This window comes from Gavia stellata, chromosome 3 (genome assembly GCF_030936135.1).
Source record: "Gavia stellata isolate bGavSte3 chromosome 3, bGavSte3.hap2, whole genome shotgun sequence".
Classification (NCBI taxonomy): Eukaryota; Metazoa; Chordata; class Aves; order Gaviiformes; family Gaviidae; genus Gavia; species Gavia stellata.
In genome coordinates, this window is record NC_082596.1 from 28,145,724 (window position 1) to 28,169,099 (window position 23,376).

At 38.8% G+C, this 23,376-nt stretch overlaps 1 protein-coding gene across 4 annotated transcripts; it reads right to left on the minus strand.

The window, feature by feature from the left end:
* Window positions 1-11,173: 11,173 nt before the first annotated feature.
* Window positions 11,174-22,838, minus strand: OTUD6B (OTU deubiquitinase 6B). 4 transcript variants are annotated; one of them, XM_059815735.1, is made up of 9 exons: window positions 22,737-22,838; window positions 19,945-20,126; window positions 19,815-19,828; window positions 18,411-18,432; window positions 18,043-18,138; window positions 16,290-16,602; window positions 14,649-14,710; window positions 13,863-13,969; window positions 11,174-13,331 (listed from the first exon to the last, which is right to left on the minus strand). In XM_059815735.1, exons 1-9 carry the CDS (start codon window positions 22,825-22,827, stop codon window positions 13,247-13,249), a joined length of 972 nt encoding a protein of 323 aa, XP_059671718.1. In that variant the 5' UTR covers window positions 22,828-22,838; the 3' UTR covers window positions 11,174-13,246. The 4 variants fall into 4 exon arrangements, with proteins under 4 accessions (XP_059671718.1, XP_059671719.1, XP_059671720.1 ...); XM_059815736.1 differs by lacking the exons at window positions 18,411-18,432; window positions 19,815-19,828 and having other exon boundaries at window positions 19,972-20,126; XM_059815737.1 differs by lacking the exons at window positions 18,411-18,432; window positions 19,815-19,828 and having other exon boundaries at window positions 18,043-18,134; window positions 19,968-20,126.
* Window positions 22,839-23,376: the final 538 nt, after the last annotated feature.

Here is a 23,376-nt window from a genome sequence, read left to right on the forward strand (position 1 = left end):
TATGGATAAGGTTACATCAGTTCTGCTTTTTTCTGCATACCCAGTCCTTCAATGCTGTATCCCAGAAGTTTTTTCCATCCCCACAAACCCCCAAAAATCCTCATGCTGCACTCTAAAACATGCATACATACCTTCACTTCCATCCTATAAAAACATTGCCCTGGTGAGCTGGACAAACAGCCCTCAATTTATTTCAGAAACTTTAAAATGAGGGGAGCACACAAAGAGTGATGCCTGTTTCTTAGAGCCACAGGCACACCATGCAGGGTCCAGGAGAGAGCCAAAGCCAACTGCTGGGTCACACAGCGTCGGACAGGCTGCTGCGAAGAGCAACACAGACACCAGCCAGCCTGCGCCACTGGGCTTCACGGCCAGGGGCTGCCTACCCATATAACTAGAGGCGGTTTCAATCCTGAACAGCCTAAGGTTGAAGAGACAGGACGGACAGACAGTCAGAGTGGCAACAGAGGAAGACCACCCTGACTCCTGGCAGTGGGGTGCAGCAGCCTGCTGCCCTGCTTTCCCCATCAAGGTCTAGCTGTGCAATGCATCCAGCAGATTAGTAACTCCTCACTTCAAAGTTCAAGATACTGTTAATATTATTCCCTAGCCAACATTCAGTTTAACATTTTTAAAAGCCTAACTCCATTTCTACCCAAGAGACTTCAATTGCCTGAGCAGGGGGTTACATTGGATTATCTCAGAAGATCCCTTCCAACCGAGACAATTCTGTGATTCTCCGGCTCCACGAAATGGATGACTTGCCCGTAATAATGAAGTAAGCACTACAGAGATGCCGTAAACTGATCCTCAGGTTTCTCACTCTTTTTTTATAAAGCTGTTGTGAAATCTAGCTGTTACTGTTGGCTGGGAGCAGTTCCACTTTCAAATGGCTCTTAAGAGATTCAGTTTTCCAAGGTGTTGACCATCTTCAACCCTCATTTCCATCACCTACATTGGGACCCAAAATGCATTCATATTTGATGTCTTAAAAATGCTTTATAAACCTATAAATTATAAAATAGAGTAGGGCCTTTGATTAGACAGCTATATAAGAAACCAACCAAATATTAAGTTCTTCAGTGAAAAGTAGTGCAAGTCCTCTTATCTAGGATCATCCTGAACCAGAAAAACAACAAAGCTTTGAAATCCAAATACTTTGCCACTTTAAAATTCATTTACTTCCACAGAAATATATGCTTGTACTGAACAGTACATGTTCAGGACTCCCTGTTTCTCAGTATTGCACATCTAAATGCTTCCTAGACATTTACAATTCCACCCCAGTTTCTCATCCCACACACACATGTAACCCCATTTTCTTTCCTGTTGTACGATTCATCATATTACAGACAAACCATTTAACCTCTGTAACCTTATCTACCATAGCAAATCGGTGGCCTGTATAGTGAGCACAAAGATGCACCTGTGTTCAACTGATAGCATTGAAAGAGCAACCATTAATTCACAACACCTCATAAAAATTGAAAAGAAGGATATTGTTGGTTGATGAAATATAATTATTTCATTTTATGCTAAAGTGCTTGAAAATATCCTGATAAGTATAAATGCTGAACATTTCATTTAAATAATAATTATCTTCAAATGGAAAAGGTAGATGAATACACAATTTGATTTTTCTGTTATTACAAAGATTCCCAGTTCCTGTCACCACCACGCTGACTTCCCTCAGATGAGAAAAGATACCAAGAAAAACACCTAAACAGAAAAGTCCTCTCCCAAGCAGTACAGACAGAAACATATTTAAAAAAAGGTCAACAAACTGTGAAGTTCTCTTGTTTGTTGCTTTGCTTCCATGAGTTATCAGAAGAATTTCAAGGCTGGAGGTACTTCTTAACCTGAAATTTTAGCACATTCCAATGCAGCTCTCAAAGTGAAATAAAAACCTGTGTATTTACTGTTATGAAATACCTGGAATATTTGTTTTGCTTGAACACATCCACAGCGGGGCCAATCATAGCTAAAAGAAAGGAATTTCATGTTGTCTTTTAGTACTTAAATAAATTACAATAGTATATATTAAGCAGTAAAAAACCTACACGCCACTTTGTCTAGCTTAATTATCATGCTTAGCTGCTTTTCACTGACTTCATCCTGTCTAACCTGGTGAAGTAATTTTGGCTTGCATGGTATAAATCATTGGCAAGATTAACAATACATATTAAGATGATGTATGTTTTATTGCTGCTCAGCTAAACATGCCAGCTAAAGTAATTATAGCTATGAAGCTGCGTTTATTTTTCCATAATGGGACCCTTTAAGTCACACACATTTGGAATGAGGCATATCCACATCAGTCTCTTTCAAAAGCAGTTTTTAACTGCATTACATCATTTAATATGGGGTTGAAAGTTCATTATCCGACACACAAATCGTTTACTCCCAAAACTCTGCAACTTTAAGAGGATCTAGGGAAAAGCTAGGATTATCAGCGTTACAGAAAGTAAATATATATGAAAGTGTGTCTTGAGGACTGGAGGGCTGAGGGAGAAGGCAATGGAATTTAGGACCTTCCATTTCCAAGTCACTCTTTTCATTATGGACTCTATGAGTAATAATCAAGAGTTGTTACTACAAACTATTTGACATTAGGTCCCTGGCCTCAGTCCAGATGCTCACGGATGAAGTCCAGATTTTGAAAAAAATCGTCATATGGTTGGGACTCTTAGTGGCAGTTGCAGCAGAGGCAGTAAGAACTGCACGTGCAGAGAAATCATTACCTACTCTGAGATGGAGAAGTCCTTTCAAAAGAGGTGAAAAGCATATCAATGTGTAATAATTGGTGTAGTTCATGGCCAACTAACCAAGTATTTGATGCCATGTAACAAAGTCTGCCAGAAACACTCCATACTTGTTGGGACTGGTGCTCCGTGACATAGATAGACTCAGGGTGAATTACAAAAGTTCAAGGCATCTGCTGAGTGAGATAGCTAATGCTGTGTGACAAATTCCATTACTGCTGTCCAGTCCAGTCTTACATAGCCTTCGTTTAATGAGGTGCAAGAAGTAGAAAATGCTTTAATGAGATGTGCAGCAGCTGCTAAATTGGAGGGGGGTGCAATCATAAAAAGATCCTTGGAAATACAAACGAAAAATAACAAACTGAAATTCAAGTGGAAAACAAAGAGTGTGTTTCTCACCATCTGCGCAAATGTGGTAAGAAGACCTCTTTGCATGGGATGTGTTCACAAGTGCCATGGTATACAGGTGAGAGCTCCGGGAGTCTCAAGCAAGGACTGAGGTCAAATGGGTGAAGTTCTTCAGTAACAACTTCAACAGTTTCCAGCCCCAGCAGAAAGAGATTACAGTCCGTCACTGCAATGCTTCAGCTGTTTTCCAGTGAGATTATTTATCTGAAAAGCCCTAAGTATGATAGCTCATATGAGAAATGCATGGCTAAGGATAAAAATGGAATGGAAGGCTTATCTAGAGGAATAAGCATCAGGTGAGTTAATCCTGCTGAATACAACACACCAGCATGATAAATAGGCTGCATTACCAGAAATACCTTTAAAGCTTTTCTAGTCTGTCAGCTGGCTCTATCAATCAAAGACAAAGTGAGCAGAAAACCCCAAACAAACGTCTCCCTCACTATGACCTAGGAGGCTGAACCTGAAGAAGCTGTAAAACTCAGTTCAAACTGAGGAAATCCTCAGCTAAAGAATTTCTGAGAAGCGTGGACCCTTTGACCAGCATGGCCACAGGAACAAGAGACCTGCAGCCTGAAGCAAACACACAGAACAAGCGTTTCTCTTCTGACCATGTCTACAGAGTTCTCAGCAGCCTTTCCTCCCCTTTTTCCACGTACAGAAGGATGGTGCTCATACAGTGAAAGACAGAATAATCTGATCTATCTGAAGTTAGAGCCACTCTGAGCTGGATGTCGGTCTGGAGGACCACCAGAGATCCCTTCAAAACTAAAATATTCTATGAAAATCGTGCTCCATATTTACTCATCTGTTTTGCACAGCATTTTGGAAAAGTGTGATCAAATTTTGACATTTTGCAAACCAACTGTTGGAAAGTACTTGCTCAGTTTTGTAATAATGTCTGTTATTGAGGCCACTGATAACCTTGTGAAGAATTTTTTGCCCAACTTTGAGACCCACATTACAACCCCACATTCCACCCCTTTGCATTTTGATTTATGCTATTTTAAAAACAGGTTATTATACTTAAGAGATAAAAAGTAAAGGATATTTAATGCGTAACTCTAATCTTGGTGTACAGTCCTTCAAATACTTGGTTAAACTATCCTTGAAGCCTTTAATTGAATGAACAGAATGTAATGTGCTTTGTGTGCCAGTAATATGTTCAATACTGACACTAGAAATTTGCTTAACTATTGTTTTACTTTAGAAAATAAACTGAAAAAAAAAAAAAAGCACAAAAAATGTGGAATATGTATTTATTTTTTAATACGTCTATATATTTTTTATGGGCAGATGAGAGACATGCAGAATCATAGTTCCATAATTTAAAATATAATTTGAGTTACTCAGTATAGTTATGGGTTGTCCCTTCCCAGGCTTCTGTATTTCAAAAACAAGTGTTTGTGAGATGTACTATATGCAAAATTAGAAGTGAAGTTGCTTCTATAATTTTTAAGGCTCTTAATTAAGATTTACTGACAGTTTTATTCTTGACAATATTTAATTGATTTGTACAGTGCTTTAATAAATAATTGGTCAACTTTCATTTAAAAAATTGGAAGCAAGAAGTGTTTCACTGCTGAGACGGTCTACTATTAAAACAGCTCTGTGATTTGCACTGAAACTCTTACAGATAACAAAATTAAAGTACATCTAAAATCAGTCAAGTAGAAGAAATTTTTATGTGTTAATCTCAGATATTCTGATGGTCTTTTGGGTCTTAAATGGGCTGAGTTTGACAATTTCTAGCTCTCCAGTAAAGAGCACTGTCACTGAAGTGGCAAGATTAATCTAGTTGAGCAAATGAGGATTAGCTGATTAAAATATGAGAATTATTTATTAGAAGCACGAGGGGACTATGTGCTCCTAAATTTTTGCAAAGGAGATGAGCTTTAACTTAGCATACTGCATGGAGCATCTGTCTTTATTTCTTTATCCTTAAATAGCTTTTTAATTTGTAAAACAGTTGATCTAAACCGAACCAGCAAAACTGCTTAGTTATTAACTGTTGCAAACTTTTTTGTTGAAATAAAGGGAGGACCTTAGGTTAAGGGAATTACACTGTAAGAATAATGCACAGCTTTAGAAACAACCCATCAGTATCATTTTGAAAGAAGAGGTTGGTCCTCTGAAGACTAATAATGAGAGAACTCAAATATTACATTTTCTATAATTAAAGTCATTCAAAACCAACTATTTAAAAGGATTCTTCAATAACACAGAACATTTTAAGAAACTTCAGATTATCTTTTTTATTGGTGTACTTCTGTGCTGTTCTTTCTGATGATGATGTTCACTCACCTGATTAGTAGGAATGCATCCATGAATAGACACATGCGTAGACAACTGGATGGAGGCTCATTTTTTCATAATTCTAAAGGTGCATTTTGCATAATTTTTAATGTGCTGTTGCCGGTTACAGATTATTTTTAAACCTATTGGTGTAAATGAAATCAAAGATCTTGTGTCAATGCTTTGTGAGAAACAAAGAATAAGTTCTGACAGATGGGCAAATGGCTTTAGAGATCTTTGCTAAGTTTCTTTAAAAATTTAATTATAGAAACTTCAGGAATTACTCTTCTATTTAATATTATATCCTAATTATGCCTTCCTATTTAAGGTGATGGCTTTAATTAGCTAAAATAACTTTTAGCCCACAAAATGTATTTTATTTATGCATCTTATTATGCATAAGTAATTATGCATAAGAAATTCTGCTAAAAAAATTAAGCTTACATGTTTACCAGATAGCCTGTTTGTTCTTTTCTCAGCCTGTTTACTTAGCTTCTGTTATAATAGTCAGCAGCTCTCATCTCTTTTTACGGTGCACAGTACGGGGTTGGATTTTTGCCCCTTACCAAAATGCGTGTTTGATGACAGTCCTTGAAATTATCTAAGTGCTCTGATCTGGAAAATGTTGCATACCAATGCAGTTGAAATTTATAAAGACTCTTTCAAGACTCTTAAATCATGTAACTTTTGTTATCAGTTTTGGAAAGCTCACTCTTTGAAGGTAATACCTTAGTCTGTGCATCTGACGAACTTTGATGTTACATGCATCCCTGTGATGTGTACCATACGTTGTGTGAAGTAAGTGAGAATACAAGAAAGCCTCTGCTGAGAACTGGTTTCACCTGTTGTACAAATAGGCTATCTTGTGTGTTGTTCTTAAAATACATAAACAAATCTTGCAGGGAAGAGACACTGAGTTTCGTACACAGGATTTAATGGAGACTTCATCATCAAATGCATTTACTAAGCAATAGTTTTCAAATTTAACCTGCTTTGTCTTATTTTTCGATTAAGACTCTGGAGTTGGCCAAGGAACTTGAGCTGTGCAAAAAACCCACTATTAGTAAAATTAGTAAAAATGCGTTGGTTGTTGTGTAGCAGGCACCCACTACATCATGCCCCACATAGGCCACCCCTCTGATCCTAACCCGTAAGCTATGAACAGACCTGCCACCTGTCCCGCAGCCGTGCGCTAAGCTAAATTTCTCCTCCTCACCTTCTCAGCATGTCCTGACTAAAGAGCCTGTACCCATCCAATGCACCATTCCAGTCACGCAAGCTATTCCACATTTCTTTTTATTCCCAGCGATGTCCTAGATCTGCAACAGTCCACAGACTTCCAGCTCCAGTGCCAAAACTCTGTAGCTAAGAAGTTTTTTCCGAAGGGGCTATCATGTAGGACAAGTCAGCACATACCCTAAAATGTAAAAGATATATTGGTATACAGATTTTAAATACACAGTTTTGTCAGTACGCCCACATAAAGCCCAAATGTCTCAGTTCAATTATTATGTAATTCAGGAAAGCAATCTGTGTCCTTCCTGTCCCCCCTCAAGACTCCCACCATTAAAGGCATTTTTTTAAATTAAAAAAACTGAACAGCTCTACTCCAACACACAGTATCAAGGATGTTTCACGAAAAATGCTAGAAGCTCAAAATGGTCTGGCTAGAAAAAGACCCTTATCATAATTTTTGTAATGTGTCCTTGCACTAGAGGGGGAATATCACTTGTTATGTTTGGGAAAGCTACTGTTCTTTTAGAAATAACAGAATCTGCAAAACCTGAGTACACTATCAGAGATGTGACATCCAGCTTCTTCTCTATTAAAAACAAACAAACAAAACTTTTACTTGATTGTCATAACTAAAACATAAAAACTAAGATGTAAAGGTTTGGAATATCAGCAGGGTAATTTTCCTTAAGAATCTTTCCATTATTTTTTTTACCGAACAGCACAGTTTTTCAAGTTGGGTTTAAAGCATTCTTTCATTACATTCTCCAGCTTCTTGTCCCATGTAGGTTTTCTCAAAGATCTCTGTGTCGACTCTCAGTCTGCAGTTGTCTGCAAAAATTGTGATAAAATGTTCAGAAGCAGATGGATGACATACTCAAGCAGCAGATCAAGCAGACAGCAAAGACTGCAACTAAATCAGTGACATAAATCACAGTATCTCAAATACTGATAAATATATCAGAGATTAAAATAAATTACAGTTTTTAAAATCCATTGAAGTAATCTGCCGTTCTACCAACCAGTGAAGAAGGTGCAATGAAGGCTGCCAGTGAAGCTACAAAACAGCTCTCTCTTTTGGGGGGCTCACCAAACCCTGAATGTTTGAGACTGCTGATTATACAGTGCAATTCTTCAGAAGCACAAGGTGTAAAGATACACACAAGTAGGACCTGTACAAAGATGTATATTGATATTTTTCATATTATTAAGTAAACTATGAGCTAGAAAAAGCAGCAAATACTTACCTTCATTTCTTTCCCCTTTCAGAAATGTATTTTAGCATAAGAACAGGTCCCATGGAGTCACACACAAACCTTCTGTGTTTTGTTTCTGGAAAACAGGCTACTAGCTTAGTTTGCCGTCTCTCTGCTTGGCTATTCCTATAGCTATTCTAGCCATCAAATTTGTATTCCCTCTTTCCTCACTGTTCTTAGCCTGGATATTTTTGTGCGTTTCATTCAGGTATCCCCAGTTAGCAACAACTTTCCCTATTCTGCTTCTGGCTTTTTGTGCTCCAACATTCTGCATACAGCTAAGAGAAAAATGGTTCTTCATTAGACATGCCATCTTTTGTCCCTCGCTCTTTCCCAACTCAATGGAGCCTTATTAGGATTTAACAACAAACTACTTCCTATTTATACTGCTGAGGTTTTATTCGTATTTTGAATTTTATAGGATACATACGTGTATAAGGAAGAATCATTAGTTTAAAATCTCCACGTCCTTAGCTTCCTCAAAAGACTATTCAAATTCTTTCCAGAATGTAATTATTAAAGTACATCTTCATGAGTCAACATAATTTCAAAAAAAGATACCTTGCTCAAATGTTTTCGCAAGACAACATTATTCTTCAAAAGGAAGAAAAAAAGCTTTAAAAAATAAAACAGCATTACTTACATCTGGAAGGTTTTTAAGTTTGTTTCTGGACAAACACAGCATCTTCAGACTCTTCATGTATCGCATCTCTTCAGATATCATGACAAAATATTTGCAGGACTGATGAAGTTCAGGGAGCCTTTGCAGAAAATGTAGCTCCCTAGGAATATTTTTTGTCTTCTTACTATTTAAGCTTATGCACTCCATTTTTTCTAATTTGTAAAGAGGATAAAGCTTTTCAATTGACACCTTGATGTATTTATTTAATCTGAAACATAGAGACTACATCAGTTTATTTTGAATTTTACCGAATTTTTTTTTCTGTGTGAACAATTCTTTTTATGATATACCATGCAGAGCCAATTGCTAAGGATTTTAGTCGTATTCAAAAGTGCGTACATCATATGCCTCTAGTGATTAATCATAATCCATCTGCTGCTTTTATTAGTCTCTCAAAACAAAGAAATTGGTGGGTTAGTGTTCTTACTGGAGCCAAGGAAAGCATAGAAAATGCCTTCTATATTTCAGTAATCAATAAGTAATCAATATATATATATCAATATATTGATCAATAAGTAATCAATACGGGCTGCTTGTCATTCATAAATACATCCCAGGAGATCAGCTGGGAGATAAAAGAGGGCAGGTTGTGTCTTGAAGACTAAAAATAAAAAGCTGTACTTGCAACAATTCCATGGCCTATGAAAGATGATGGCCCAAAGTGTTGTCTTATCTTCCCAGATGATGCAGATGGGACATTCTGATGTCCATTCTCACCATAGTCTTCGGGGTATCTCTGGGGCATTCAGCATTCACTCCTTTGGCATGAAGGCTGTTGCACCCCCGAAGATGCCACTTATCCAGCACACCTATGCAGTATGTCTGATCAGGACTTCCAGAATGTACACCACAGCTTGTCTGCACTGCAACCACCTATACCATCTATGAAAGAGATGCTGCCTACCTCCACTTACTCAACTGTCACATCAGTGAATTCACAAGCTGCAAGGCAACCAGCGCTGGTGAAGGAGGAAGGCTGGAGAACCGGGCAAAATCCATAGCCCCAATACCAACCACAAGAGGCAGTGCCCCTACCCCATCTGCCGCCAGCCCGTTTAACTACAGTTCTCATTTTTGTCACTCATAACAATATTATACTTGATCATAACACAGCAGGGTGGGGGCCACCAACTCACAGCATCGCATCTGCCCAGTCACACTGGTGCCAGCACCTCTTCCTCCTTGAGACAGAGTAGGAGCAGAGGCGATGTGCTCTGCACAGACCCGACATTTCAGCCTTGTTTTTTTCCTGGGGCCTGTCAGAGCTCATGTTGAACTGCCTGTTGAAAAGAGGAGACGGGAAGGACAGAGCACAGACAGGAGACAAAAAAATGCCTCCAGTGACAATTTTGTCTCAAGGCAAGTGGCTGTGAAACAAATTACCCTCTTCACAGTGTTTTAGTTTTGGTGTAATATTTTAATATATGTAAACACACAGGTTATGAGAATTGTACAAGTGCGCACAAGGAACACCACTGCTTCATTACATTTTATATTATTTACTTCTTTTTTAAAAATGCTTAAAGTCACTGAGTATTTAGATGATTTCTGACAGGCCTGCGCTTCCTCCCGCTGCCACCCACCTCCCACCCGCTTTCTGGCGGTGGCTGCTGCAGCTGACTACCGCGGACGCACGGGAGAGCAGAGACCGGCTGCGGGCGAAGCGAAGGGGACAGGGACGAAGGCTAAACGCGGTGTGTGGCTCCGAGAGGAGGCCGGCCTGCTCGGCGCCCCGACCTGCCGCGGCGAGGCCCAGCTCGGCGGCGGTCGCGCAGCCCCGCCGGCGACGCCGCCGCCTGTTACCGTGGCAACAGCTCAGCGCCACGTGACACCGCGCCGCGGGAGCGCCGCAGGCCGGGGCGCGCCGGCTCCCTCTCGCCCCAGAGATGCCTTAGGAGTTCGGGGCCCACCTCTGCACCCATCACTCTCAACAAGAAGTAAGTTCTTCCCTTTAAGAACATCGTACACAATTTAGTGCAGAGCCCGAGACGGCTTCCCTCCCATTCACGTCAGCGTTCCTGCTGGAAACTGATCTCAACTGATCTTGCAGAACACCTACCTAACAGCCCTTAAAAGAAAGGGTGGCTGAAGAAACCGATGTCAGTGAATTGCGGAGATGAGCAGAAAAAGCTACTTAAATACAGATAAACTCAAAATAAGGTACCGCTATTTTGCAACGAAAAGGTCATCTGACAAAGAAGTTAAACGCTAAATTCCGAAGAAAACCTCTGTTTCATCATTTTTATGTATGGAGAAGTTAAAAGTATTTTCAAATAACAGCTTTTCAGAAGAGTTCAAGTTTAACTGCTAAAATGCTGAGGATAAATTTTGTTTAGAGACAGCTTCATTTCATAAAGAGTAAAGCTTTGTCTGCTTGAATAGGAATAGTCTGTTGTTGGAGAATTCATACTACAGTAGGACCCTAAAGCCATAAAAATTAAATGAGTAAACTTACTAATACTAGGAATTAAGTGAAAAATCCAAGTACAAACTAAAAAATGACCACAACAAGATTTGCCACAAATAAACCGATTTATTACTTTTTGGCAAGTCCCATACAGCATGAGCAAGGATCTTTCACTCACTATATTAAAACATTATTTTGCTTTATACAAATTGTAAACAACTTCAACAGGACAAACTGTTGGTACAGGCGTTCCATGATTCTGGCATCTTTTCTCTGGCAGTTAATCAAACAAGAATGAAAAACCAATAAACCAAAGAACTTTTTTCACAGGGTATCTATAAAATGCAGCATGTGCATTTCATATCACATCAATTCTAAGCAACACATAGAAGAGTATTTCTGATTATTATTTTTAGTGAAATTCATAGTGGTATTACGAATACAGACGTTTCTTCCATACTGTTGTATCCAATTTTTTGTTTGAAATTAAAAACATCGTTTTATACAATCAAGGTAGTAAACCAAATTCTACAGTAAACCAGCTGCTATAAATACAGCTATATTTGCTATACTCTATCAGATAAATAAGGATGTAAAAACTCCTGATCTGGTTAATATTTTGTTTCCCTGGTAGGCACCAGTCTAAAGAAGTCATAATTCACATTCTGCTTGTCCAAAACCCCCTGCTATAATAGTCTGATTTTTTTCCCTTCCCTCTCTCAAAGTGCTTTAAATCAGACATAATCTGACCCATAAAGTGAACACTTATCTCCTCCTTAAGTAAGAGCAGATTCTTCTAAGTCCCAGGAATGTCAATCTGCTGGCTAGCTTTACTGAAGGACTACAAGATGCGCACTGTTAGCACATAATCCTCAAATCAGGGCAAAGGTGTTTAAACTTGACATGAACCGCTTTTCTCCAAACCATCTCATCAGCACTAAAATGCAGACAATTATCATGTTATTGACTAAGGCTTTAAATACAAAAAATCACCTCTATTGTTAAAAAACAATTGCATTACAACTTTGGTTTCAGTATGCTGCTAATTTTGGAGTCAGATTTACAATGACCTAAAGACAAAAAAAATCTACATTTCTAATGTAAAAAGTCAAGCCATATTAAAAAAAAAAAAACACCTTTCAAGTCTCTGGGCATCATAAGGAACAATGAAAATAAACTTAATTCTTCTGCAGATCACCTTTAAAGTTACTGACAAAACCCAAGGTGGTTATTTTTACACCCGTATGCAAGCAGCTGTTTTAAGCATTATAAAACATCACACTTTAGATCACAAAGCGCTTAGATCAGCAGATCCATAAATGATGAGTTCAGATGAGTTTCACTACCTGAAGTGAGGACCTTCAGGAGCTTTTTGTTTGTAAGATTTCTGTATCATCGAAACGCACAGATGAAAGACTATGAAGGACGAACAGTACAGTTAACTTGCATCAATGTTATGATGTATAGTCATAAACAACAATGCTCTTTCTACAGATTCAGAACTAGGAACAGCATCAAGCGTTCAGTTCTTACTGTCAACTGCAAGAAAAAAAAATTAAGTCCTGAAACCTTGGTAAAAATCTTAGATGAAAGTCTTTAAAATAAAAAGATTGTGCAATTCCTTCAGCCAAGCAAGATATTCTACCACTGGATTTGCCTCCAGCTCTTCTCTGCCCATATAAAGAAGGGGAACCTTACTACAGTGTTAAAGCTACTTCTTGACAGAACCAAAGAAACACTGTAGAGGATATTCTATCAATCAAAATAAAATAAATTATTTTAAATGCCTTAACTCTTCCATGATCATCAAAATCTGCCAGAAATAATGTAACCGGAACCTACAGGTAACCTTATTTTTTCAGCAGAAAAGCAGATTAACCAAAACATTTACTACTCTGTATTTTCACGTCAGCATGGGATGAAGCTCTAGTAAAAAAAAAAATCTGACCTACATAGCCACCATTTTAGAGAAAATCTTCTAAAATTGATTAATATCAACGAGTTCAAAATACTGTTGTGTGGTTTTGGGTTGGTTTTGTTTTAAATCAAGAGCTATTTCTGATTTATAGTCAAACCTTGTACGTCTTTTTTTCATTTTTAATCCATTTCATTTAGCTTTACTTTCCAGTCTGCCTGGGAATTGTCTGGAGCCCAGCATACCAAGATGCAACTGTTATCCATGTGGATTTATGGCTTTTGTGTGCTAGCTGCCATTTTCTGTAGCAGTGTCTGTTAGAAGTTTTACAGAATTGTAATGTTCTCCTAATCCATAGGCATGCCTCATATACCTAAAAAAAAAAGTTATAGAATCAGTGTTCAGTTTAACTAAAAGTTTATGTCATGCCAAACATCAACAGCACTGGAAGACAGCTTAAATAAATTCAAGTTTTAGCAGAGAAAATATATAGGGTCATTAAATAGGAGAGTATTATTAACAATAGTGTTTAATTCTGGTGACTTCCAGGCACAGATTGACATAAACTTTGAAGAGAAAAAAGTTTCCTGCTGCATCTTATATCAATTTCACTATTATTCTGTAATTATCTAACAAGTAAAATGACCTTATAGCATTGTATAAAGCAGTGACTGAATCACACTTCAGATTGATTGTCAGCATTTTAAGAACTATAATTACAATGTCTTTAAACTAAGTGTGTGAATCACAATCATGATTTCTGACCTGCAAGATCATGATTCAAGCAGCGTTTCAATGTCAGATACGGAACAGAAAATAAAAGAGCAGGTGAGAATCAAAGCTGAGCCCTCTGCTATAGAAATAAGTGCACTAATTTTAAGAAGGGATAAAATTACATACTTACACAAGTATTACTGGTTTGCCTGAATATTCTTCGCCAACAATAATGGGAGGGGAATCCATTTGCACTACTTCAATAGGTGTTTGCAAAATGTGCGACAAAGCTCTTAGCTTTAAGGCATAAAAACAATTCAGTAACAGGATTAAGTGCAATGTAGGGAGGAGAGAGGAAGACATGGCATTTAGTTTTAGCAGACATGAGTTGGGGCATAACATTTCCAATATTGTTAGAAAATGAACTATTAAAATAAGAAAAATTATTTTAACTTTTTAAACTTCAGTTGAAAACAGGTTACCTTAATCATTGTTTTGATGATACGACACAGGTAACATTGGGTTAGCTTCAGTAATTTGGTAACTACTCTTTCACAAAATAGTAAATAAGACAAACTAAAATAAATACATATTTTCTCAAGCTCAAGTTCTGGCATACATTACAAAAATCTAACATTGCTCGACTCTAGTCAGCTTTGCTACCATCTAAGTGTGCATAATAAAATGCTTTCTCCTTAGAAAGTCCTCCCTCACTCATACTGTTAGTCTTTCTAATGATACTTTGAACTACTGAATTCATTAACTTGCATGTCGTCAAATACATCAGAACAGCAGCACACCATGAGAAAAGCCATTAATTTGGGAAAACAATTTATAACCACAGGAGAAAGTTCTTGATAAACTATGACTATGTTCCCTTATGCCTTCAGGTATTCTTTCTTAAGCAGCCCTTTTTTGAAGGTATATTCACCCACTTCAGAATTTCACAAATAAAAATTATCAATACAGTACTTACTTCCAGCTGACCACCCCATGCAGCTGTATTTGCTATATCATCACAATATTTTTCAAATTCCTCTGCAGGGAAAGAAAAGACAACTTTTAGAACTTCTCTTATTTGAGAACAAGCAACTGAGGAAAAATACTGACTGTACAATGAAGAACTAAAACCTGAAAAGTCCAAACTCATTATACAGGAAAATATGTATGTTCACTGAAGAGAAGGAAAGGAAAAGAAAAACACCAGAGGCCAAAAAACCCCCTATAACTGTTTCAGAAAGAAAAATTAAGACTGAAGACAGGAATAAAAACAAGTATGAGAATAAGAAGAAGTACAGTTTTATATTTTAAACTTTCTATTCAGGGAACTGTTAACAAGAAGCACGAAATTGCATGCAGTTTTCTTCCTGTTAAGTTTCAGAGGGTGTTGTTTTGAGACTCTAGAAAAGAATGTGATAGCAAGTAGTATGCTTAGTTCTTACATTAGCTAGGTGTCAGGTATATTTTTAAAATCTGTAACTGTATGTAGTTCAACTGTTGGGTTTTGATATTTTTTTTTTTTAAATTTCCAAATTAGCTGCCTTGTTTTTAACCTCTGAAGTATTTATTCCCAATAGTTCCTTTGTTAATAGCTAAATAAACCTTTTTCAGATAATGTTCTATAGAATCCAGGCTTTCAAATTTATAAATTACAACCATTCAGGCTTCTGAACCCTATGAATAGATTCTGATAAAGAAAGAACAGATTTTCTAAAGACTGCTCAGAATTGTTTTTCATACATTCCCCTCATAACAGACTTAAGAGACATAAGAAAACCAGAACTCCCTCCTGCTCTGCAGAACTTCATTCAGTCTTCTCTTGGGGCACATTTATCCTGTGACAATTATCTCTGTCAACATGGGAAAGATGCCTCCTACTTCACAACAGCTCCCAGTCACCAAATGAAATCCACAGCAATAACTATTAAATGAATGTAGCAGTAAGTTAAAAAAATGTATAAAGTCATTTGCATGGTGTTCCAGACATGCAGTGAGAAATGAATAAACCATGTATTGCTCAAATAAGTACATAAATTCCATTTAACTGCATTTACTCAGCCTACACCATTGCTCCATACTAAATGCCTTTATATTTTTTTAGTTTAGTCTGTTTATAGAAAGGGGTCCAAAAGACCTAGCATAAACAGTGAAAATAAAGGGTATAATAAGAAAAAGCATCTATGCAAACTATTATAAAATAGATTTGCTTGAATTTCACACTCATTTTTAACATCTTTCCTATGTAAATTGAAAACACCAATATAAAAGTTGACAAAAAAAATCATCCCTAACCTGGTAAACAAGCTGTTTATAATACAACTTAAATCACATCCCAGAACATGATTACCATCTAGTAACCAGCAAGTTCTGATTTTTTTTTAAATGGGGAATAATGTTTGATAGATTAAAAAAAAGATAAATTACAAAGATTCATGTGTACCAAGTTTCATAGCAGATCATAATTCTGTGTTCCATAGAACGCAGCTGAACCAACAAAGTAACAAAGTTCAGGAACAAACACCATAGTGGATTAGTCCCAATTCAGCTGAAACTGAGATTGAGAATTATCAGAAATAGTTATGAGAGTTTTTAAAATGTCTTATGCCACAAGTCTTACCTCTGCTATACATTTCTCCAGTACTAGAGTTTGTAAGAAATGGCAGGAAGTCATCAAAGTGACTTTGCATATACTTTGCTGTTTGGTTCCTCAGAGTTGCAACAGTCCAGGAATTTTGGCGATCCTTCAGCTGATCTTCAATAGCTCTGTACATGCAATGGCCATCTGAAGGGATCTGTTTAATCTCTAAGTGCCTTGCTGCCAGCAGGGAGGCAAGTTTCTGACTTTCAAGATGTCTAGCACCCGTTAAATTTTCTATCTCAGCTTCAGCTATCCTTTCTTCTCTTTCTTTCTCCAAGGCAGCTTTTTTTTCCTTAGATTAAAAACACATAAAAATTATATAAAATGTTAACATTTAGAAAATGCCTGTACAGTTCTTGGCTTAGTGCTTGCTTCTAACTCTTCAAATGTTTCCTCAGTACATTTGTATCTGTGAAACATTCTCCCAAATCAGGACTACCAAATCTTAGGAACCTCCTAAACCCAAACTGTAGCAAATGATAAGTGACCAATACATCCTAACTGCCTCTGACACCACACCCAAAATTATGTGACAGGAGAAATCTTAATTACATCAACATGCAAAATAACACTTTACAACACTTGTACGAAGGCTATTAATAATAGTAATTTCTTCAGGATCACCTATTTCACCACATGGGCAAACAACTCAAGTATGAGAACTCTAATTAAACAACAGAAAATACTGTTCTTTCGTAATAAGTGTGAGATCTACCATTTACGCATATGATTGTGTAATGGAGCTCATGTCATGAAAGTGAAACTCCCTCAGGCTAGGTGCTATACATCATGAAAGACTGCTCCTAACCTAAAGGATGGATAAGAATGCATACAGAGAATACTAGAGGAGATTTAATAATACATAACATAAAAATTACCTTTATAGAGTGCTTTGTAAGTTTATGCTTAAGTTAACAAGGGAATAAGTCAAAGTAAATGAGCAAATCAAAAAGGAAGCAGTACAGATAATGATCTTCTCATTTTCACACTTAAAATTCACCACAAATCAAGGCCAGAGTGGTTTAGGTGACCACAATATAGCAAAACTAGACTACAGAGTTTCTAGTTTGCCTAGACATGGTGTGATGAATAAAGATCATCCTTTTATCATATTTGTTACAAGGCAGCTCTGCAGTTGTGATCATGTAACAGGGGATGGACTCTGCAATAAAGCATTGCTCCTCTGGCCCTGAACCAACATTCATGCAGGTACAATGAGAATGTTAATCCACCATAATTCAACATTTGAAGCTTAATAAGACTTAACCCTGATGGCCTGAACACCAGGTAGTGTTTAACAATTCAAAATTTAACAAGAATTTCAGTATTAATGTTTTTTTGTTAAATGTGTAAAGTTCTACTACTTGTTTATTTTCCACGTAGTATTTTACATTATTTTAATTCAATTACTTTATTTCTTTATTAATGTTTTTAATTATATTCTTTTAAAATCATTTGCTTTACATCATTTGTTTTTTCTAGCTCCCATCTCCTGACCTATTCTGATGCCCAGCTCATGGCTGAGGGTAAAAAAGTACAAGTATTTATAAAATGCTTACATATCTCTAGGTAGCAGCTTTACAGATTTTCAAGGCACCCAGTAGATACAGCGTCAATACTGAATTAGCCAGGTAATGTCCCCTGCAAAATTGTTTTTTGTTTATTACAGTTAAGTTTAAGTGAATATAACTTCAATCAAATATTTGTAAAATTTTTAAATGTTAAGTCATACCCGCCTCTTCTGTGCTTTTGATATTCGAGGATGCTGGATCTGTTGCTCTACTCCTTCAAGCTCTAAATTTGCAACCCCATCAGCTATAGAATCTGTCTAAAAAGAAAAAAAAAAATGATAAATGTTCTTCTTAGTATAAATGATAAACGAGACGTGCATCTCCTGAAACAGGTTTTAAGTTCCAGGGCATATTTATGAAGTCTAACCACAAAGATCTGTGTATAGCACAGAACCCATCAAAGCTAAAAGCAAAGTATTTCACATCCCAAACCACTGTAATGTTACTACTTTTTCTGTAGTCTCAACAAAGACACAGTTATGAACTGTGCATCTCAAATTTAATCTATATGTTCTCTTACAAGCTTCACACTGAAGTATGAACACTGCTTACTGGCTGAAATGGAAAGTTTTCCTCACCATATCAGCCGACTGAAGCACCCAAATAGCCATTATCAAGTTATGTGATAATTAAAGCAGGGGAAGGCTCCACCTTCCATACCAAAGCATAACCAGCAGTTGGAAAAGACAGAGAGCTGACACTTCTCAAGAAAAATGACAAAGCTAACCCCATAATGGTATGAACTAGATGTCACCCTTGGAAGCATGGACAGAGTTTCAATCTGAATAAAAAAGTTGAGAAGTGAAAGAAACCACACATCCCAAAAAATCCTCTCAGGCAAAGCTATGTCCAGAGCAAGGATTTTAACTTGAAAGGTCCTCCATCATAAAGTTTTGACAGCTCATTTAGCAAAATAAAACAAACTCCTGAAACTAATCTAAAAACTGCTACAGAACATTTTTATAGGGTCATAACTCTCACAATTGAACCCCTTTTTTTTTCCCACAAGGATTCTCAACAGATGCTTCTCAATCAAGTCTATTTCCCTAAAAGTCATTCAGAAATGTTTTCATACTCATTTTCAAACAAAAGTACATTCTGCGTAACTCTTTGTTAAGTCACTAATCAGAAAACACCTAATCCAGAAAGTGTCAGGCAGACAGGGTTTTGTTTGTTTCTTCACAGGATTCAAACAGCCAAAAGACACACACTGTTAGGGAAACACTTAAGGAGATGCATGAGCACGGAGTATTAGCATCATTCACAGGTAACTGTGAATTTAGCCATAAGCTCTACTCCTATTTAGGTAGGAGAAAGCATATGAAGAGGCCTACTTGCACAAACAGTCCTTAAATTCAGGCACATGATACAAACAGAGTTCTTCTCGGTACCGGACATACAGAATTAAGTTTATTGATAATTAACTATGACTGGAGTTTCCAACACTCTACTTATTAAGTGCTAAAACATAGGTGAATTTTTGTACGTCACACAAGTATTTAATAGTACCTAGTTTACTTAGGTGGTCATATTTCCTGCAGCTAAATTTGAATAATGCTAAGCCTCTGTTAAAAATTAAGTGGTTTGCCATCAAACTGGAAGCATTTAAGTATGTAGCTATGTTGCCAACATGGCAGAACAGTAGCATTTAAGAAGACAATTCTCATCATCACAGAAAGTGTCTTCTTACAAAAAAGTCAGTTACATTGTTGACAGAATTGCAAAACAAAACACACTGCATCAGTCAAATGCCTACTGAAGGCCAACAATACTCTACTAGTCTACATAAGATAATTAGTGACAATAGGAACTTAAAAAAAAAAAATCTTTAAGACGACTGAGCTACTAACCTAGCCTTAAGAGCAAAACCAAACACTGCTCAACAACAACAAAACCCCGAAGTTAAATGCCCCTTCTAGCAATACCCACCCACCATAACAGCTGAATCTTTCCACAGATGAAAAGAGTTACCAATACTGTGAGTAAAAGGAGAAATACTTTAAAGTGTTACTTCATCATAATTTTAAACGTTAAAGAAGCCGTAACACAAATTGTATCTGTACAACTTCAGCTAAAGTTAAGGCACCTACCTTATTCTGCTCAGGTGAAGCTTCCTTCAGCTGCTTTAATTCCTCCTTGTGCTTCTGTTCAAGTTCTGCCTCTAGTTTGGCAACTTCATCAGCCAGCTGTTTTCGTCTCTTTTTATCATTCTTGGGAACAGTGTTTTTCATGCCTTGAATTTTTGCTGTTAGAGAAGTAGTGTAATAAAACATTACCACTGAATATAGATACTCCACAGTCATTGCAGAAAAGAGAACTGCAAGTCATACAGAAAAAAAATTACAAATATCAACATATCAGTATGATTTAACAGTTTAGCTATGAGACTGCCCCTTATGATCATCACATTTTAAAGCAGCTATATTTTTCTTAAAAGATGTAAATGTTATATCTGAAGAAGAGAAAAACTTGTGACAGGTTACTATTATAAACACTTATGAACTTCATCAACACAGCAGACCTCAACCTGTTCCCTTCAAAAAGATTATTCGGACATTGAGATCTCAAATCCTGTCACAGGAAAGATGTGTAAATTTTTAATCACACAAGTAGCAGATTAAAAGTAAAAACAGAGTTTACCTGTCCTTAAAATAAAGTTTCTAAAAGCAAAATGGGTATTCAAGAAGAAAAAAACCCCACAATTTGCTTAAGTTCCCTAAGTATTTTTAGACTGTAAGTCAAGGCTCCATTTCTCAAATCATAGAATAGTTTGTTAGAAGGGATGTCTGGAGATCATCTAGTTCAACCTCCTGCTCAAAGCGGGGCCGAATTCAAAGCTACATACATGTTAATTCAGATTGATGTGGAGTTTGTTCAGATGACTGTGCAATGCCTCCTGGGATGGATGTTCTGCAACCTTTCTGGGCAGTTTTTTTCCAATGTTTAACCATTCTTGTTATGAAAAAATATTTTTCCTTTTTCCTTTCATGAGGATTGTTCTTATTACCAATTCCAGCCATTGTCTCTAGACCATTCTCCATGCTTTACTCTGCAGAGTCTGGCTCCATCCATTAGGCAGTGGAAACTACAACCAGAAAACCCGTAGTAGTCTTCTCCAGGCTGAACAAACAGTCTCCACAGCCTGTGCTCTTTCATGAACACACTCTGCAAGCTCTCGCCACCCCTGTATTCACTGTTTGAGAGTTACAGCACCAATTACTTAACACCCTGCTTGCTATTCACCATCTGTACATTTTCCTGTCCTTCACCCTTGACTGACACAATTGAGCTGAAGATGATGGCGATGATAATGAAAATTTTGAAGAGGAGGCAGCAAGAATGCTCGCTCTAAAAAATTTATATTAAGTATTCAGCCTCATAGATAAATCAGCTGAGTTTGACAGACAGAAAAGCAGTTTTGTTCATAAAAATTAACATAATGGGGGAGAAGGAAATCCGGGACTGAAGAGGCACACACAAATACACAGGGAGAGTATGGGGGGTGGGGGGTGGGTGGAGACAAAGATGGTCAGCTGAAGGAGATGCTGGATTTTCAGAGACTGAGATGCACTTTATGTTAATTCTTACAAACTGTTTTGCTGTCAAACAGTTAATCATTGTACTTACCAAGAATGTATTTTTCAAGTAGGAAAATGTGTGCCTATAGGTCACCTGCCTCTCCTAACTGGGAAGACTGGGGCTCTGTCTTCTGTATACCCCTCCCATCTTTAGGTAGTGGAGAACTGCAACTAGATACCCTCTTATCACCTTCTCTAGGTGAAAAACCCTCTGTTCCTCAGCCTGTTCCAATCAATACACCATGTGCTCCAGCCACCTAACCACAATGCTTGATTCCTACTCATCTTTTTAATTTCAAATCTGAGGGAGGAAAAGGCATCTCAAAACAGTAAGTTCCTATAGATTTAATGACAATATGCACCCCAATATTGTCGATTCTCTTCTTTAACCCCCTAACTGATAAAAGGCTGCGTATGGGCCTATTTCATTATATACCAAAAAAGCCAAACAAGGAAAAGGCCTTATCAATGTACCAGCAATGAGAAAGGCTTAACAAAATGGTAATGATCAACCATAAAACTCAACTCAACAGAATCCAGCTAACAGAACTACTTAATTATATTAATCTACTGTAACAGGGTAGGTAAAATGTGGCTCATAAACAGTTCATATGTAGCACTGTAAGACCACACAGGTCTTCTACTAGAAATACTTTACTGTGGCTGAGCAGAATGTGGAAGTTCATTTCAGATCAACTGCACTTAGAACGAAGAAACATAGCTGCCTGGGCAGAAAGGACCCTTATGCAGGCTTTTCAATCTAAAATGCCTTACAAAAAACCACCTCCTTTAACTTAAAAACAAAGTAGCAAAACGTTAACATAATGTTAATGGTCTAGCATCATGCTACGGCTCTCAAGCATTGTTAGGCTCCCAGGATTACAGTAAGGCGAACTCAGCACGACAAGAACCACACCTAGCAGCAAAGCGTGGCTTTGACACCTCTGCCGAGACGCAGCATTCTCATTACCGACGTCCTCCTCCCCCCGCGAAGGCAGCGCAAGGGCTGCCCCCTCCTTTCCCAGAGCCCAGCGTTGGCGAACGCGCCCGCCACCGTCCCTCCCACCCCCTCCGAGCTTCTCTCGCTGCCGTGCGGGGCTTCCAGCCTCTCTTCTACGGGCCATCCCCGAGGGGAAGGCTGAGAGCGGGACGCCGAGCCCGCCCCGCGCCTCCCCGCCACCTCCCCCCGGCGAGGCGGGCGGCTGAGGGAGTCGCTCTCCCCTCCCCCACTTCCGATCCTTCTCGCCCGCCCTTTGCCGCGCCGTGGCGCCCCTCACCCTGGAGCTCCCGCTTCTCCTTGCGCTGCCGCTTCACCAGCTGCTGCAGCGGCCCGTCGGCCCCCGGCTCCTCGTCCCCGGAGCCCTCCATGACCGCCCGGAGGTCCGCGCCCGCTGGACGCCCTCACCCCGCAGCGGCAGCGCGCGTGACCCCCGACCCCAGCGCGAGGCGGGAGCTCGCCGCGCTTCCGGCAGCACCGCCCCGCCTGGCCCCGCCCACCGCCCGCGGTCCTTCGGCCGCCGCCTCAGCTGTAAGGGGGGGACGAGCGGCCCGGCCCGGCCCGGGCCTCCCGCGCCCCCTGCGGCTTCCCCCCCCCCACCCGATGGGGCTCCTCCGTGTGCTGCCTGCCGCCCTCCGGGACCGGCCGGCCGCCGTGTCACCACCGCCCCGGTCGCCTGGGGCTGCCCCGGGCTGCCCCGCGCGTCGCGCCGGCGGGAAAGGCGGCCTCTGCCCCCGCTCCTGAGCCCGCACGTTACGGGCCGTGAGCTCGGGTCCTGGTCGGAAAGGGAAGCGTTCCTTTTGTTCTCGGGTCGTGAGAGCAGGAGAACAGTGCGGGAGGGAAAGGCCGTTTTTACGGGGAAAGTGACGCGCCTCCTCGTTTCTGTCCTCTGACAAAAATAACTGCGGAGCTGCGTGCTC